The sequence below is a fragment of the Grammomys surdaster genome, unplaced genomic scaffold (assembly GCF_004785775.1).
Source record: "Grammomys surdaster isolate TR1022 unplaced genomic scaffold, NIH_TR_1.0 458, whole genome shotgun sequence".
NCBI lineage: Eukaryota > Metazoa > Chordata > Mammalia > Rodentia > Muridae > Grammomys > Grammomys surdaster.
Window position 1 is genome coordinate 403081 of NW_021604877.1, and position 18866 is coordinate 421946.

Consider the following 18866-nt stretch of genomic DNA (forward strand, 5'->3'; position numbering starts at 1 on the left):
CTTAGTCAATATGGGAAGACATAGCCTAAGTGTGAGCAGCGTCGTCCCTTGCTTTAGAACCCTGTGCTGTCTAACAGTGCTGGGCATGCATGGATTTGTTCCTCTCCGCTCTTGATTGTGGACAGGAGTTGATAGCTGTTTCAGGTTCCTGCCTTGACATCCCAGCTAGATGCATTGTAATATGGGATTGTGAGCTAAAACAGATCTGTCTACCCTAAGTTGCTTTTTGTCAGGGTATTTTAGCAACAGAATTGAATTCAGACAATTATGTACAGTAAGTGGCAAATTTTCATGTTATGAGAGCTTTGATAAAAGTTTTTAAGTATGCCTTGTTTGTGGTGCATACCAATGTCTGCGCTCAGGAAACTGAGACAAGCAGATCGCTGTGAGTTCTAGATCGGTCTGGTCTAGATATAGTAAGTTTCAGGTTAGCCAGGACTGCATAGTGGGACCCCTCTCTCAAAAAACAAAAAGTTTTAAAATATGATAAGAGACATACTATACTTGTGTGAATCTGATGAAACTTTTCAGAGGAGGTGATATTTTTCTTTTGAAGAATAATGTAGAAATAAGGACATTCTAAGCAAAGGCACTAAGTTATAAGAGGTCATGAAAATATCTTTATGTGTCCTCACGTGTGTGGACTCACATGTATGTGTGTATTTGCAATTGTGCCTATGTAGCCTAGGATGGGTTTTGGGAGTTGGCTTGTTTTTTTTTTTTTTTTTTTGGTCCCACCCCCCCATTTAGTGGGTTCCTGGCACCAAATCCAATCATCAGGCTCAGGTTCATTTACCTGCGGAGTCATCTTCACCCATCCAGGTCACAAAAAACTTACTGAGAATGTTCAGGAGAACAGCTTGTTCTAGAAAGAAAGTAAATTATGACAGTCTTTTGTTTTATTATGTGACACAGTCTTACTCTATTTTGTTGGCTTTAGATCAGGTACAGTACAGGTGCTGGGATTAAAACATGCACTACCACACTGGACATGACAGTTTTCCTCCTCCCTTCACCTTTGAAGTCTTGGGGATGTAGGATTGACTCACCATGCTCAACAGTTGCTCAACAGTTTCTCTTGAAGAGTGAAATTTTAGTTAATTTAAAAAATCATTTCTATAAATTTTAAGATTTTAACTATTTTTCTCTTAAGTATAAATATTGTAATGCTTGTTTTATAAACTATTGTGCTAATAATTTTTCATAGGAGAAAGTATTACAGGATATATTAAGAATGCTATATTAGAGCTGGGCAGTGGTGGTGCACGCCTTTAATCCCAGCACTTGGAAGGCAGAGGCAGGCGGATTTCTGAGTTCGAGGCCAGCCTGGTCTACAGAGTGAGTTCCAGGACAGCCAGGGCTGCACAGAGAAACCCTGTCTCGAAAAACCAAATAAACAAAAACCAAAAAAAAAAAAAATACTGTATTAGTACATCTCATTTATAAAGCATTTTCCAAATCTAGTTTATCAGTTACATTTTAAAGGATGTTAGAGCAGAAGCTGGAGGTGGCTCAGTTACTGCCCTTGCGTAGGACCTAGATGTGTAGTGCCCTCCTCTAGTCTCCTTCGTTACTACTGCCTGTACACACTCTTGCACACAAATATGCATGTGCTCAGGAAATAATTCTTTTAGGTTTCTGGGGGATTCTTGTTTTTCAAGACAACGTTTCTCTGTGTAACTTTGTCCTGGAATTCACTCTGTAGACCAGGCTAGCCTCTAACTCACAGAGATCTATCTGCCTGCCTGTGCCTCCTGAGTACTGATATTAAAGGCATGCACCATCCCTGCCTGAGCGGAATAAAATTTTTAAAAAGATGCTTGACAAGTCAGTTGAAGTGGGAACTTGAGAGATGGGTAAATAAATATAAATAAATACCAGTTCTTTAGAAAGATAGATATTTCAAATGTCTGAAACTAGTCTTAATAATCAAAAACCCCGGCAGGCACAGAAGCTGCATTTCCTGTATACATATGATGTAGGCATTAGTGTCCTTGGCTTAAGGAGCTAATACTTAAAGAGAAGATGAAATTTGAAATTTGGTTAACTTAGTTTGGCTTCAATGTGGAGATTAAAGGAGTGAAAGCCAAACATGGTTGATATATACCTTTAATTCCCACACTTGGGAGGTGAAGGTAAGTGTTTCTCTGAGTTCAAGGCCGTCTTGGTCTATATAGCAAGTCACAGGAAGACAAAGCTATATAGAGAAATCTATACTCTCTTTTGAGGGTGGTGGGAGAAGTAGGATGTGAGTCACTGGGCCTGGCTTGGCTTTCTGATTACTAAAATTAGTACCATATATTTGAAATAAACTAGAACATTCCTTGATGCTTTTTCTTTTAAGACAGTGAAATAGTGCCTTGCTATATAGACATGGCAGGTCTTTCGGTATAACCAGGTTGGCATTGAATAAGTGACATTATTCTTAGTCTACCAGCTGCTGGGGTTACAGATGTAAGCCACGGTACATATTAAGCTTGCTTTATGCTTTCCTTTTCTTTTTCAGAGACTGAAACCAACCAATCCAGCCGCTCAGAAAGCTCTTACCACACCTACTCATTACAAACTTACACCTCGCCCTGCCACCAGAGTCAGGCCAAAGGCTTTGCAAACAACAGGTACAACCAAATCACATCTCTTTGATGGGCTGGATGACGATGAACCATCTCTGGCCAACGGAGCATTCATGCCTAAGTGAGTTTTGTTTTTGTTAAACAAAATGATACCATTATTTAAGCAATGAATGTAATTGTCCTTTGATAAAACACTTAACAAATATTTTGATGACTGTGATTTTAATTGTATATGTTCATGATTTTATTTTGTTTTTATGAAATTACCTTTGTATTTATAACTCAAATAATCAAGCCCTAGAGATATAGCTCAATTGTAGAGTACTTGGCTAGCATGTATAAGGTCCTTTTTTGGATCCCTAGCAGTATAAAAAAGATGTTTTAAGAAATGTTGAAAGCTGCTGAGTGATGATGGTGTGTAAATGTAACTTTCATTTTCCTCCGAGAAACAATTGTCTCTGAGGCTTACTGTCTCTGTCTGCTAAGCTAGTCCTCGAAGAGTCTTCTAGCCTCTGTATACTCTAATCCAAGCCTAGAACATTTTCAGCCTTTGAGACTTACTGCTAAATACACTCACCTTTTCTATTTCTTTCTGAAATTTGTTGGCTGGTTTAACTCAGCTATTCTGGCTCAAACTCCTCTCCAGGGTGACTGTCTCAATTTGGCTTCTCTCAGCTTCTGACTGAATTGCTCTGCTTGACCTCATACTAACTTTGGCAGTGTGTTCTAATCTTTTGATTCCTCATTCTTTCGCTTGTTCTGTCTTCCCCTGTGTTGAGCTTGTTCTCTCTTTGCAGCCAGTCTCTGTAAAACTCTTCTGGTAAATCCGCCTCTTTCCTCTCTACCTCTGCACTGCTTCCTCTTATGTTGCCTGTTTCCTCTCTATTCTCCTGAGAGTTGGGCACATCCTATTCTGTCAAACTGTTCTCAGATTTGTCACTTTGTTTGCCACTCAATTAGACATCACTTTCAACTGTGAGGCTTCCTTCTATAAACTAACTTTACCTTCATTGTTTGGGATTAAAGGCATATACTAAAGTTGTATCTGAATTCCAGCCAGATCACACAGGCCTAAAAGACCTTTGGATATGATCAGAATAGCCATGTTGCTGGATTAAAATATACTTGGGAGGCAGAGGCAGGTGGAACTCTAGTGGAACAGAGTGGAGTTCTAGTGTAACCATGTGTTTTTCTACCCATGCCCCAGTTTCCAAATAACAACTCAGAAGCTTATTACTTATTTAAAAATTCCCAAACCAGAAACTAGGCTTGTTCCCAGAAACTTGTAACTTATTTTACCTGTTGAAACTGTTCTGTGTCTGCCACGTGGCTGGGCTATCTCTCCTCCGTTTCATAGATCCAACTTTTTCCAGATAGTGAATCTTCCCAACTCTCACTAGTTCCTAGAGTTTCTATTTCTGTCTACTGAAACTGTTGCCTTTTACTTCCAGCCTTTTGTTAATAGGCCATCAGCTTTTTATTGACAGGTGATGCTTCCACACAGTGCACAGGGGATTATCCTTATATTCTAGGCCTGCCTGTTCTACAATGAGTTCCAATTTAGCTAGAGCTTCACAGAGGAAAGAAAAAATTAAAGGTTAGGTTAAGAAGAATCTATACTTTTTTTTTTTTTGGTTTTTCGAGACAGGGTTTCTCTGTATAGCCCTGGCTGTCCTGGAACTCACTCTGTAGACCAGGCTGGCCTCGAACTCAGAAATCCGCCTGCCTCTGCCTCCCAAGTGCTGGGATTAAAGGCGTGCGCCACCACCGCCCGGCCTATACTTCTTTTTTAATTTCTCATAAGAATTGTTTGTGGGCCAGGCAGTGGTAGCTCACGCCTTGAATCCCAGCACTTGGGAGACAGAGGCAGGCGGATTTCTGAGTTCAAGGCCAGCCTGATCTACAAAGTGAGTTCCAAGATAGTCAGGGCTATACAGAGAAACCCTGTCTCAAAAAATAAATAAATAAATAAATAATAATAGAGAATTGTTTGTGGTTATAGAGCCAATAATAGACTAGTCAAAAGAAGTAAAATAGAAAAGAATATGGAAGAGTTAATGTTAAGCATAGGAAAATCCACATAAATGATGCCTTAGATTAGGTACCATTGAGATATCCGTGGGAAAGGGCCTGAGGAAAATCACTTAGCTGATTGCTGACATTGGGAGACTGGGCATTTATCAATTCTGGGTTGCTTATTCTAGATATGCAGTTTAATAGACACAGGTAGGCACACAAACATTTTTGAAAAAGCCAATACTAGTTTTAATTGGAAAAGGGTATGTTTTATTTTTAGTTCATTACTTACAGTTCTTTGTTGTTGAATGATGATACTTTCGTTATAGCTCCTTTTCTTAAAAATATGGGTTGGGAAAAACTAAAGGGTGGTGGCACACACCTTTAGTTCCAGGACCCAGGAAGCAGAAGCAGGTAGATCTCTGTGTTCTCAAGCCACAGATCCAGTTTTAGGGCAGCCTAGGCTACACAGAGAAATCTTATTTTGAAAAACCAAAATAAAAAAGGGATGTGTGTGTGTGGGGGGGTGTCTACAGCGGAGGCTCAGTGGTTTAGTGCAGTCTTTGATCTTGCAGAAATCTGAGTTCAATTCTTAGCAAGTTCATGCTGTCTCACAACTATCTCTAACTGTCGTTCCAGAGGATCCAAAATCATCTTCTGACTTCCTTTGAGCATCAGACATGCACAGCAAAACATCCACATAAAATAAATAAAGCTAAAACAACTTGTAAAATTATGAGTTGAGAACTGGGGTGATGGTTCAGTGGTTAAGACCATATGCACAGATACCCACATAAAAAGCCGTGCAACGTCACATACATGTCTATAAGCATTGTTTTTTGGCATTTTCTTATCTGTTTGCTTACCTCCAAGACAAGTGAAAGACCTTGTCTGGACAAAATAAGGTGGAAAATGGTTCAGCGGGACACCTGAGGCCCACCTCTTGCTTCTACATTTGCTGATGCACCAGTATGCTCACTTGTGCACACTTCACACACACATCCCTATAAGTAAATTGCTTTGGCACAAAAGATAGAAAGTGTGATTTTGTGTTTTTATTGTGAAAGATTTGCTCTGAAGGAAGGACAAGATGTATTCATTTATATTTCATAGCATTTTTCCAAGGATTTAAACAGACTTGATGCTGTTTTGCTTTCCATTTTGATACTGTGGTAAAACACTGACCAAAGTCAGCTTAGAAAGGAGAGGATTTATTTGACCTACACTTCCTGCATATATTTTCATCATTGGGGGAAGTCAGCAAGGTATAGGCACTTGAAGTAGATCCCATAGTAAAATGGTGCTTGCTGCTGGCTTACTTTCAGACTAATGTTTAGTCAGGTTTTTTAAAAATTACATATTTTTTTTTATTTTTAAAAGTGTGTGTGTGTGTGTGTGTGTGTGTGTGTGTGTGTGTGTGCTAGATATAAACTTGAGTGTGAGTGTCCCTGGAGTCCAGAAGAGGGACCACCTATAGTTTCAGGTAATTATAGATGGTTGTGAGCTGCCTTTTATGATAGGAGTTAGGAATTAAACTTGGGGACCTCTACAAGAACAATGTGCATTCTGTGTGTGTCGAGGTAAGGGGTAAGTTGATACAGAGTCTCTCTATGTAGCCTTAACTATCCTGAAGTAGACCAAGCTTGTCTCTGCCTCTTGAGTGCTGAGATTAAAAGTGTATCATACACCCAGTTTCAAGGGTATTTTCTACCTTAATCTGCATCTTCTCAGCTTTATTCTTCAAAATAAGCAATATATATTTGAGGCTGTCTGTTGTGATGTCACAACTAAAAAAAATTATGAATGCAGTTTATTAGGTGAGTTTTGGGTATACAAGAGTGCTGTTTTAGACTCTAGTTTTTAAAATAATGTCTGGTAACTTGCATACACCTTAATTTTTCTATTTCTTTTGGTGTCTGTTTTTAGAAAGAGCATCAAGAAGTTGGTCTTGAAAAACCTTAACAATAGCAATCTCTTTTCTCCTGTTAATCATGATTCAGAAGATCTAGCTTCACCCTCTGAGTATCCAGAAAATGGAGAGAGGTAATCATTTAAAGATTTTCTTGCTAATAGTACTGTTTTGCTTTTAAAAGATTCTAATTTTATAAAGGTTGAATTTTATATAAACTTACTATAAGTCAGGGGCATCTAGATGTTATGTTATTACATTTTTAGTAATTTAAGCCTCAAAAATTATTGGAGCTCTAAGTAATTTCTAAAGAACTACTATGTAATTCTTATATATGGCTTTGGGCAGGTTTAGCAAGCATTTCTATTAGTTAAGGTATAGTTAGTCTGATGATTATTAAAATAATACCCATTCTGATTAAGTAAAATTGATATATAAAACATAAACAAGAAGTAAACGTATATATATGTATATGTGTATATATGTGTGTATACGTGTGTGTATCTGTCTTCAGTAGTCTCATTTAAGGGCTAAAGAGCTGGCTCTGCAGGTAACAGTACTTGTTCTTCCAGAGAATTGGAGGAGTTGTGGTTTCTGGCATCCATGTTGAGCAGCTCACACTGGGATCCAATACTGTCTTCTGGCCTTTCGCCAACATACATGACATACATTCACACAGATACATATATGTAAATAAAAATAAAATAATCTATAACATTTTTTAACAGTTTGACTATTAAATATTTAATAGTCAATTTAAACTAATTAATAATTTTCCAGTTTAAAAATTTTCTGAGAGGCTGTTGGGAAAATAGCTTTAGTCTGTAAAGTACCTGTCTTGAAAGCATAAGGAATTAATTGGACCCAATGACTCACATAAAAAATAAAATAGGGGCTGATGAAATGGGTCAACAATGAAGATCACTGGCTGCTCTTGTAAAGGATCATTATTCCATTCATAATATCTACATGGTGACTCATAACTATCCCTAATTCTATTTCTAGAGGGTCCACCATCCCCTCTTGTCCTGTGTAGGTACATATGTACACATACATACATGGAGGCAAAACACTCATCTACATAAAATATAGATAAATGACATTAGATTGAGTAAATGAGGGTCTGAAAAGATGGATTGATCATTAAGATCACTTACTGCTCCTGCAGAGGACCTGAACTTAGTTCTCAGCAACCTCTGGTTTCTCACAACTGCTTGTAACTCTAGTTCCTGGGGATCTGGTGCTTTTTCTGACCTCTGCAGGCACTAGATAAGTACATGGTGCACATACATTCATGCAGACAAAAGACTCAGGCACACAAAATTAGTGAAACTTTAGAAAACAAAAAAGACATAGTGGTGCACGTCTTTAATCCCAGCACTTGGGAGGCAGAGGCAGGTGGTCATCCTGGTCTACATACCGAGTTCCAGAGCAGCTAGGGCTATGTAGAAAGACTGTGTCTCAAACAGAATACATGAATAAATGAATGAATGAATAAAACAACCAGTGCATTTATAATCCCAGGGTTAGAGGTTGGTTCTCTTCTTCCAGTAAATGGGCCTGAGGAATTAAACTCTGGTCATTTAGGCGTTGTATCACCCACTCAGCCCTCATGCCAGCCATAATTCCTTATTAATGGATTCTGTGGTCATTGTGATGAATATAAGATAATTTAATGAACTCTCCATTAGTGAACTTATAAATTATTTGGTATTCCTTTATTCAAAATAATGAGCCATCTTTTTTTTTTAATTTATAATTTGATATTTTGTTAAAGCATTTGAAAAACCTCTTGTGTTTGTTATATTAGTTTAAATTCAAATTTTGAGATTTTTTAAAAAATTTTATACATATGAGTGTTTGGCCTACAAGTATGTATGCGTACTGTATACATATAGTGCCTGCAGAGTCCATAAGACAAGATGTCAAATGCACTGGATTTGGAGTTAGAACTATTGATAGCTTCCATGCAAATGTTGGGAATTAAACCATAGGTCTCTGGAAAAACAGTCAGTGATCATAAATGCTGTTTTATCTTGACATTAATCACTAATCATTTATTTCTACATAGCAACAAGTATTTTGTGTTTGTTCTAGTCAAAGATTTAATCTAAGTCAAGGCTGGTGCGATAGCTAAGTAAAGTTCTTTGTCATCAAGCTTGATGACCTAAGTTTGATCCCTACAGCACACTCACATAATGAGAAAAGGGTGTTCAGATTTATTCCTTTGAAAATGAGCTGTTAAGGCTATGACATCTAGAGCTAGATTTTCTGGAGTTTTCATTTGTTATTTTACTATTTTACGCACATGGGTGTTTTGGTTATGTGTATATCATACACTTGTGTGCCTGGTGTTTCAGGGGACCAGGAGATGGTAATTGGATCCCCTAGAACTAGAGTTACAAACCATTGTGAACCACCATGTGTGTGCTGGGAATTGAACCAAGGTCTTTAAAAGTAGTACATGCTCTTAACCACTGAGCCATTTTAAAAATTTAATTTAAAACTTCAACTCTAGATACTACTCACAACTTTGTGATATTACACAAGTTTTTTTTTTTTTTTTGATTCAGTTTTCTTGTTACATATTGACATAGTAATTACATCCTACCTCGGTTACTATTGAGGATACATTTTAAATTTATTTAATCACCTAGTGTAATATCAGATCCTTAGTAAAGATTAACTGCTGTCATTATCTTTACGATTGTTTTCAGATTTAGCTTCCTGTCTAAACCTGTTGATGAGAATCATCAGCAGGATGGAGATGATGATTCTCTTATATCACGATTTTATACTAATCCTATTGCCAAACCCATTCCACAAACTCCAGAGAGTGCTGGAAACAAAAATAACAGTAGCAGCAATGTGGAAGATACTATTGTTGCTTTGAACATGCGTGCTGCTTTGCGCAATGGACTGGAAGGAAGCAGTGAAGAAACGTCTTTTCATGATGAGTCATTGCAAGATGACCGAGAAGAGATAGAAAATAATGCTTACCATATACATCCAGCAGGTCAGAGTCACGTACTTTTTGTACCTTTGAAACAGTTTTTAATTATAGCGATATAGTCAAAAGAGCCCACTTTTATATAGTCTAAGAGACTGTCCAGTCTACCTGACTATATAAATTCAAGTTGGTTGCTTATTAGTAAGACATTGCCATAGTGGTTTTTTGTTTGTTTGTTTGTTTCTTTTTTTTTGTCATAGTGTGTTCTATTGACTACCTACCATGTTATTGGATGTGCCCTTTAAAAAGAGGGTTCTATGGTAAATAAAAATTACAAATCTTAGGTTAAGCAAAGTTAAGTAGACTGTCTTAACATTTAAAATGTTTTTGTTTTTCTGTTTGTTCGGGTGGAGTCAGGGTCTTGCTCAAGCTTTCTTCAAATTTGCAGTGACCCTTCTGCCTCTGCACCCCAAGTTTTGCCTTCAGTGTGTGGAAGCAAGTTGCTCAGAAGCTCAAGGTCTCAGCTTTGTCTTAACTACAAGGCAATACTGATTCATAAGACCCTGTCTCAACAAAAATCAAAATAAAAAACCCAACTTACTTCATTCAAAAACTGTTCTATGAAAATAAAATGAATACTACTAAGAACTGTTCTACCCAAGTATAATCACAATATTTTTTGACTGTTGGTCATAGGCATTGTTCTCACAAAAGTTGGCTATTACACTATCCCATCTATGGATGACCTTGCAAAAATTACGAACGAGAAGGGAGAATGCATTGTTTCTGACTTCACCATTGGCCGTAAAGGTAAGTGTGAGTTTAGGAGTCATATAACTTAGAGATTGGACCTTACCTATTTTATTAAGGCAACTCTTGGTTTTAGGGTCTATTTTTTTCCTGTATTTGGTTCTTTCCTGACTTGGAATAATAGAAATATTGACAAGTAATAAAACAAGGAAGACTAAAACCATGTAGAATTTGGGGGCTTAGACGTACCTATTTGGGTCTGGTAATTTCTTTTCTCATAATTCTTTATAATTAAACTTGAGTATGTACTAAATTTAATACATTGATTCAATTTTATATTAAATTGTTAACAGATAATTTTCTTTAAACTTAACTCTGTAATATTGTATTTTAAATGGGCTCAAGTATTTTAATTTATGTAGCAGATAAGGAACAAAGTTATTCATAGAACAGCACTGCAGATACTTGGGAAGTTTTGAAGACACCAGAAATGTGAACTGGAGGTGTTATATCTGATAACAATATAATGTCGTTCCTCTGTTTCCATTCTTGCCATATTTAGGAGACAGAAAACTACTCCATGAATTTCTGAAAGATTTAAAATACAGATAATACAGTTTGCATGTTCTTCCTTGCTAATGACTACAGATTAGAGGAGATTTTTGCTCCTTCATGAAGGATCTTTTTTAACCATTTGCTCTGAATTTTAGGGTATGGCTCAATCTATTTTGAAGGAGATGTGAATTTGACAAATCTAAATTTAGATGATATTGTGCACATCCGGAGGAAAGAAGTTATTGTCTATGTAGATGATAACCAAAAGCCACCTGTGGGTGAAGGGCTAAATAGGTATGAATTTATTTACCTACAGAAAATAATGAACTAAATTGGAATTTTTTTCTGGAAACATAATCTTGCTATATAATATAATTATTGTTTTCCTACTCTTATTTGAAAGTATAAATGGTAATGATGCACTGTGGCTTTAGGACTCATACCTTTTCCCTAATGATAACATGTCCACGTGTTCTTCTTAGAAATTTTCAAAACTGGAAGTTTTCTTTTGCTTTTGCTTAATTTGCTTTTCAGAACTAGAGATTAAACCAGGGCTTCATACATATTGAAAATCACTCTGCAAGTGAGCACCAACTTCAGAAAGGTGTTTTGTTTTGTTGTATTTCTTCTTGTTCTGCAACTGGCACACTCTACTATTTAAATATGAGATTATCCTTTATTTTGTTTTGTAGGCATTTTATTGCCATATACTGCTTGGATATGGTGAGAGGTTAGACAGGGTCTCTCGCTATAGCTATATGGCATTGGACCCTAACCTGGCTTTGATTCACAGCAGTCCTGCTTCACCCTCCCCTGTGCTGTAATAACAGTTCTGTACTACTAGATCCATCTTCCTCTGAGTAATTTAGATGTTTGATAGTTGAAATCATATTTGCAGAACTCCAGTAAAGAGCTTGTTCGAGGTTTGGGAGTAGGAGTGGAGGCTGGAGGGGATGGCTCAGGACAGTAGTTACACACTTGCTGCTCTTGGCAGAGGCCAGAATTTGTGTTTCCAGCAACTCATAACTGTTTGTAGCTCTGGTTCTAGGGAATTCTATTCTGTCTTCTAGCCTTCGTGAACATGAGCACACAGTGTACATACATATATACATATATGCAAAATACCCTACACTAAAGCAATCTCTAAGAATGATTGACATTTTTGGATTAGGAAATATTGTACATCTGTGGTCATGGTTGCATTTAATCTTTAACTGCTAAAAGTATTCATTTATGGGTAGATGGATAAAGTGTAGCATGTACATATGAAGAATTATTATTCAGTCTTACAAATGAAGTTGATTTGGAATCAGAAAGATCCTGAGGCCAGCCTGGGCTTTGATTTGCAGTCTACTTGGAGCTGTATAACAAGGACCTGTCTCCAAACACCATGAATAGCAAGGAAGGAAATTCTGACAACGTTTAGCATGAATGGATCATACTAAGTGAAATAAACAATCACAAGAAGATAACTACTGTACTTTTCTATTCATGGTTGATTAAGTCAAATTAATAGAAACAAAGTAGAATTATGGTGACAAAGAGCTACAAAGAGAAATGGAGATTTAGTGATATATTAATTTTCCAGTGCCAATAACATGATACACAGATTAAGTGAGTCATGAGAAAAGGACATGTGTTTGGAGGGTTTAAGTCCAAGATCAAGCAACTACATTTAATGATGTTGTTTTTGCCAGTCCTAAGGAAATATAGGGTACCATATGGCAAGAGATAGGAAGTACAGGTATAAATGTGTAACTGCCTGTTTTCTCTCTTTCTTAAAAAGCCAGGGGTATTCAGTTATGAGGGCTCCACTGTAGTGATTCTATCTAGTCTAAATTTCTTCTAAGAAGCCCAGGTATGCACTATTTCAATGCTGTATAATGAGAATTTCAGCACATGAAGCCTTAGGAAGAACACGAGCTGTGTTCAAACCATAGCAAATAGACATAGAGTCAGACTTATAGGATTGTTGTACAAGATTGTTTTGAAGATAGGTTTGATTACACAGCAGTGTGAATATTCATTTCTAATGTAATTTTTATTACCACGAGAGGACTAGGATAGAATGCTCAATAAAAGCGAGACAGAGAGTCTGAAAGATAGTTTAGTGGGTAAAGTGCCTGCTGCTAAGCCTTGTGACTTGCATTGTGAAAGGAGAGGGGACAAACTCATTCAAGTTGTTCTCTGACTTGTACATGAATATCATGGTGCATTCATACATACAAGTTTACACACACACACACACATTTTTTGTTGTTTAAAGCAGAACAGAGGGTGGGGTGTAGCTCAACTGTAGAACATGTCCTTAGTGTGAGTGAGGCCTTGTGTGACATCTCCATTATCACTGCTGGATTCTGCTTCTCCTGCAGGGTGGCCTTGGCAGTACTGAAATATCTGATTGGACTGCTTAAGATCACAAATTTCATGTTCTTTTTTGCCACAATAAGAAAGTAACCATAAAATCACCTGAATAATCATGCTAATCCCTGTTCTAGGTAAAAAACATGTAAACGAGGAGGACATAGCACCTGAACTTTATATTGATAGATGATACATTAGGACTGTTTTACCGATTATTCTTTTTTACTTAACAAAGTCTAAACACCTATACATATAAAATACTAATTATTAGAAACTAATCAATAAGTATTTTTGTTTTTGTTTCTTATGGGGCTCAAAATGCTCATCATCAGTTTTAGTAAGCTGCACCTCCAGCCCAATGACTGTTAACAGCAGTTGTTACTAAGTGTAGTAGCACAAATGTGACCTGTACTACAGCCAACTATGAATAACTGATAATACTATTACACTTGAAATAAATGCAAACTGACTCTAAAACCAATTTGAATTCATTATGATAGATGTGATACTTTGTTCTTAATCTCTTCTTGAGTTCTTAATCCCTTCTATTTATATTAATTTTAACTATGGAGCTGTATGTACTTATGATTTTGTACATGTACAGTCTCTCACATTGAGTGCTTCTTCCTGAGGAGGCAAGAGCATTGCATCCCTTTGTTTCTGAGTTGCTGCAGGTACTTGTAAGCTGCTCAATGTGGGTTCTGGGAGCCAAACTTAGGCCCATCTAGAAATGCATGCAGTATGTGTTTATTTTATGGTACTTTGACTATACAAATGTCTGTACACTAAGCTCTCCTGCCTATTGTCCTCATATTAGAAGATGGTGACAGATCCCCTAAACTGGAATTACAGACTGTTGTTAGCTGCCATGGGGCGCTGAGAAGAGAACTCGGGTCCTCAGCAATAGTACCTAGTGCACTTAACCATTAAGCCATATTTCTAGCTCCAAGACTCCAGGTTTTAAACACCTGCAGAATAGTTCTAAGGAATCACTTCCTCCATCCTTTCTTCTCTCCTCTTATGTTGTTGTTAATATTGTTTTGTTTATTTACATTTATTCTTATGTTTATGAATGTTTTGACTGCATGTATGTCTTTTTATCATGTGCATGCAGTGTCCTAGGAAGAGAGATTCGGATAGCCCTGGAACTAAAATTATAGATGGTTCTGAGCTGACAGCTGCGTTCTAGGAACTGAACTGTCTGTCTTCTGATCTTCACCATTGAGTCATCTCGAACCCCACTTGTCTGCTTTTTCCTCCCTGAGATAGGATATTGCTCTGTAGCCTAGACTGGCCTCTGTTTTCTCCTAAGTCCTGGAATTACAAGGCATGAACCTCTCACACTCAGCCTCAAACCTGTCTTTGCTATTTAATTGGATCTCTAATACATCATTTTGTTTTGTTTTGCTTTGTTTTCTAGTTTTTTCAAGACAGAGTCTTACTGTGTTGCTCTGGCTGTCCTGAAACTCACTCTGTACTCTGTGTGCTTTTGTGTAAGCATGTATTTTGCACATAAGAGGAAGCATCTATTTGTCTTTGAGTTTGCCTTACTTTGCTTAATATAATGATCTACATTTCCTACAAATGCCGTGATTTCTTTTTTCTTAACTGCTGGAAAAGAGGTATTTGCTACTTCTTTTATTCATTTATCTGATGGCTATCTAGGCTATTACCACATCTTAGCCATTGTGAAGAGTATAGCAATAAGCATGAGTGTGGACGTACTTTTGTATGTTTGGGGTTCTTCAAATCTTTAACCAGGGTTGATATAACTGGATCACATTGCAATTGCCTGTTAGTCTTTCAGGGAAGGACTCTGAGTTCCATAGTGACTACACTTCTGTTTTTTAAGTATAAAGCACTAATATTTTGTCTGTTTATAATTCACAGAAAGGCTGAAGTTACTTTGGATGGAGTTTGGCCAACAGATAAAACATCCCGGTGTTTAATAAAGAGTCCAGATCGACTTGCTGATATCAACTATGAGGGGAGATTAGAAGCAGTCTCAAGAAAGCAAGGGGCCCAATTCAAGGAGTATCGGCCTGAAACTGGTTCTTGGGTGTTTAAGGTATAATTACTTAACCCGCTTCTAGCTTTTGGAGTTACAAAATGAACTCATCAAAAATCTTTGTTTCTTTCTTTAAAATCGGCTTATTGGTGTGTGTGTGTATTGTGTGTGTGTGTGTGTGTGTGTGTGTGTGTTGTGTGTGTGTGTGTGTGTCTGTCTGTCTGTCAATATCAGGTGGTTTTTTCTGTTGCTATTTATTATTCATTCATCTGGAGGCCTTGACTCAATGTGTATCCCTGGCTGACCTGCCACTTGTTTTGTAGAATAGGCTGTCCTAGAACTCAAAGAACTGCCTGCTTCTTTCTTAATTAAAGGCATACACCACTGCCTAGCTCGTCATATTGTTTGAAACAATCTCTCTTTGAATCTGGAGCTCCCTAATTCAGAAGACTGGCTGGCTAGCTAGCTCCAAGAACCCAAAATTGCTACTGCCTCTCCAATGCTGGGCTTGTAGTTAATGGTGGCCTTACCCAGCTTCTTGTTGGAGGGGGAGGGTATCTGAACACTAGTACTCAGGATTACATGGCAAACAGTTTACCAACTGAGCTATCTCGCCAACTGAATTTTTTTATTTATTTTTGTTAATTTTAGGTTGAGTGTTTTGCATGTGCAACTGTGTACCACATGAGTGGCTAGTGCCCAAGGAGGTGGTAAGCCTCCCATGTGGGTGCTAGGAATTGAACCTGGATCTTAAGTTCTCTTAACCACTGAGCCAACTTTTCGGCCCTTAAAATTACATTTTAAGTCTCATATGTGTGAGTGAGTATATGTATACATGCATGCGTGCAGGTTTTTTTGTTTATTTAGTTTTCCCCCAAGCAGGGTTTCTTTGTGTCAACCTGTCTATCCTGGAACTCACTTTGTAGACCTAGCTGGCCTAAGTCTCACATAGATCCACCTGCCTCTGTCTCCCTACTGCTGGGACTGAAGTTGTATGCCCCCATGCCCAGCTCATTGTAATATATATTATATTGCATATATTCACTTAATTTTGAGCAATTATTCGCAATGAACACTGTCAAAATCATAGGAAACTAACACACTGATACTTTAACATTTTTTTTTTACTTTAATTATTTGAAATTTATTTACTTATTTCAGTGTATTGTGCCCTTGGAAGCCAGAATAGAGCATTGGGACCCCTGAAACTTGAAATTCTAGGCAGTTGTGAGCTGTTATGTGGGTCTTCTGCAAGAGCAACCAGTACTTTGAACTGCTAAGCTATCTCTCCAGCCCCTGCTTTAACTGTTTTAATCTTTAATCTATTTTTGTCTTTTTTCAGAGGTAGATATTATAGAAAGTGACGAGAACACTGTTAATCATTGACTTTGCTGGGTTTCTTTCTTCTTAGGTCTCCCATTTTTCTAAGTATGGCCTTCAGGATTCTGATGAAGAGGAGGAGGAGCACCCACCCAAAACTACTTCAAAGAAGCTGAAGACTGCCCCTTTGCCCCCTGCAGGCCAGGCAGCCACTTTCCAGATGACTCTTAATGGCAAACCTGCACCCCCACCTCAGGTAGAGAAGGGCAGAGAATGTGAATGCATCTGTGATAAAGAAGTCAGAGCAGTCATTCAGCTTTTCAGCTGTGCAGCCCTTGGAACTAAGTGCAAGGGAGGGCACAGTGCTGCAGGCTGCTATTTTTTACTCAAGATTTAAAGAATTCTCTTGCTGTTTGGATCGCTCTTCTGCAGATTGTAACTTTCGATTTCTCTCATTTGGACTTGTAATGTTTTGATCAGTGATCAACTTGAAATAGCATTTTGCTTGTGTAGGGTTGATGCAAAGTAAATCCTACTTTTACTGATTTCATGATGTGCAGTCTGATCTTGTTCTTTACCTCCATCGCTTTTTAAAAGTCAGATTAGCTTTCTGCAGGAGTTTAGTTCCTTTTTCTAAAGTCATTTGCTATATTTCAGGTAAACTTGTGATACTGTATTTTAATAATTATTGTAAAATATATATAATTTTAAAAAAGCAATTAAATGATTTAGCTTGGAGAGAACAGGGACTTTGTTGTTTATTATAATTATTTGTGTAATATCCTTTCTCAGTATTGTTAAACCATTATAAGCCTTTTGTCCTCATGGGAAAAGGTTTGTAAATTAATAATTAGGTTGTTTCTTTGAATGGTAAAATGATTTACTTTAATTTGGATGTGGTTTATACTCAATCACGTTAAAGCGATATTTTTAGCTTACTGACTTATTCCTTCAAAGAAGAGTTGTTTATAGGACTTTGTAAAACATCCTCTACCTCTTAGCTGCTCAAAGCAGGACCTTTGGGATTTTTCCATGCTACAATTATTTTGGCTGCTCTGTGTGATTTTTATGATTTATTAAATAATTTCTGGGGAGGCACTTTCTGGAGAATCTTGTGTATGTTCATGTTTTTGTGTACAGGGTGGAAGGGGAGGGTATGATAAATGTGGAAGTTGGAATGTTATCCCTAAAAAAACCAGAAGAAAACTCTGTTCAAAAATATATGACTTAGAAGGCAGAAGCAATTAGACCTCTGAGTTCAAAGATAGCCAGATCAACATAGAAAATTTCAGGCCAGCCTGAGCTACATAGTAAGACATTCTCTCAAATCTGTAAGTGAATATGTTTTTTATTTATCTTTTTTCTTTTTTATGACACCTATCCCACATTGTTCTTTCCAGTGTTTTTCCCCCCAGTCTTTTCTTTAAAAAAAAAAAAAATTCAAATAATCTTTTTTTCCTGCTGATAAACATGTAGAGTGATAAAGATATGGCTGAAAAAGAAAACCTCCATCTAGGTAATCAGAACAAATTTATGCAATATTGGCAGTTGCTAGTCAACTTTACTCACCAGAACCAAACACTAAGGGAAAAAAAAAATCGGAATTCCTGCTTTTAGCAGCTGACAGTGTCCTAGGCAAGAGCTAATTTAAAAACACCGAGAGCAAATGATAGCTCAGAAAAGTTGTAGCCAAGAGAGAGCTGCTAAGGATGCAAATTGAGCAAGTGGAACACAGTGAGCAGGATACCGAGTGATTTGAAGAAGTTGATAGACAGTGAGCAGAAATGAGAGAGGAGTTCTCTTTGTGTGCTTTATGAAGACCTTGCTGGTTTTAAACAGGACTCGTGGCACCCCTTCCTGTTCCCTGGTGACACTGAGGGAGACAGAAACCACCAGTGGCTAGTTACTAGTATTAGTTGCTAAGATCCTATGCCTTATTTGGCACAGGGAAACTACCTGAACTATCTGAATGAATGGAGAACAGACAGTACATTCTTTTCATTCTTGAGTCAAAGAATCATACTGTGTGTTGCATTCTTCTTGGAGAAATTGATTTCCATAAGGTGTTTCTAAAGTCTGGAAGACCACCCTCCCACCCTCCACACAGTAGATGACAAACTACCTCAGACTCTAACAAAAAAAGAAAATTAGGAAAGGCTGAAGGTTGTCTCTTGAGCTATTTAGGAAAATTTGTAATTTACTTTAAGGGTCACATTTATCCAATAGTGCTTTGGCTCCTAAGAAAGCAGATATGACTAAGCAACAAAAAAATTTTTGTATGATCTTTTGTAACGTCTAGGTGAGAGAAAATGTTGACACATGATACTTTGTTGCAGGCAGATTAAGGCTACTGCGAAAAGTTTTTTTTCCTGTGATTTTACTAGTTTCAAGCTCCTGGTTTTGATTCCAATATCTAGCTAA

The 18866-nt window shown here is 37.4% G+C and overlaps 1 protein-coding gene across 6 annotated transcripts in view; it reads left to right on the forward strand.

Moving 5' to 3' along the window:
• The window catches only part of Nup98 (nucleoporin 98), an 84624-nt gene that overhangs the window by 38810 nt on the left and 26948 nt on the right, over nt 1-18866 (forward strand). For all 6 annotated transcript variants that reach the window (XM_028781494.1, XM_028781495.1, XM_028781498.1 and 3 more), the window contains 7 exons: nt 2507-2694; nt 6516-6632; nt 9216-9514; nt 10145-10258; nt 10909-11047; nt 15008-15185; nt 16537-16701. In XM_028781494.1, the coding sequence (XP_028637327.1) occupies nt 2507-2694; nt 6516-6632; nt 9216-9514; nt 10145-10258; nt 10909-11047; nt 15008-15185; nt 16537-16701 (1200 nt within the window). The remainder of the gene's footprint in view (nt 1-2506; nt 2695-6515; nt 6633-9215; nt 9515-10144; nt 10259-10908; nt 11048-15007; nt 15186-16536; nt 16702-18866) is intronic.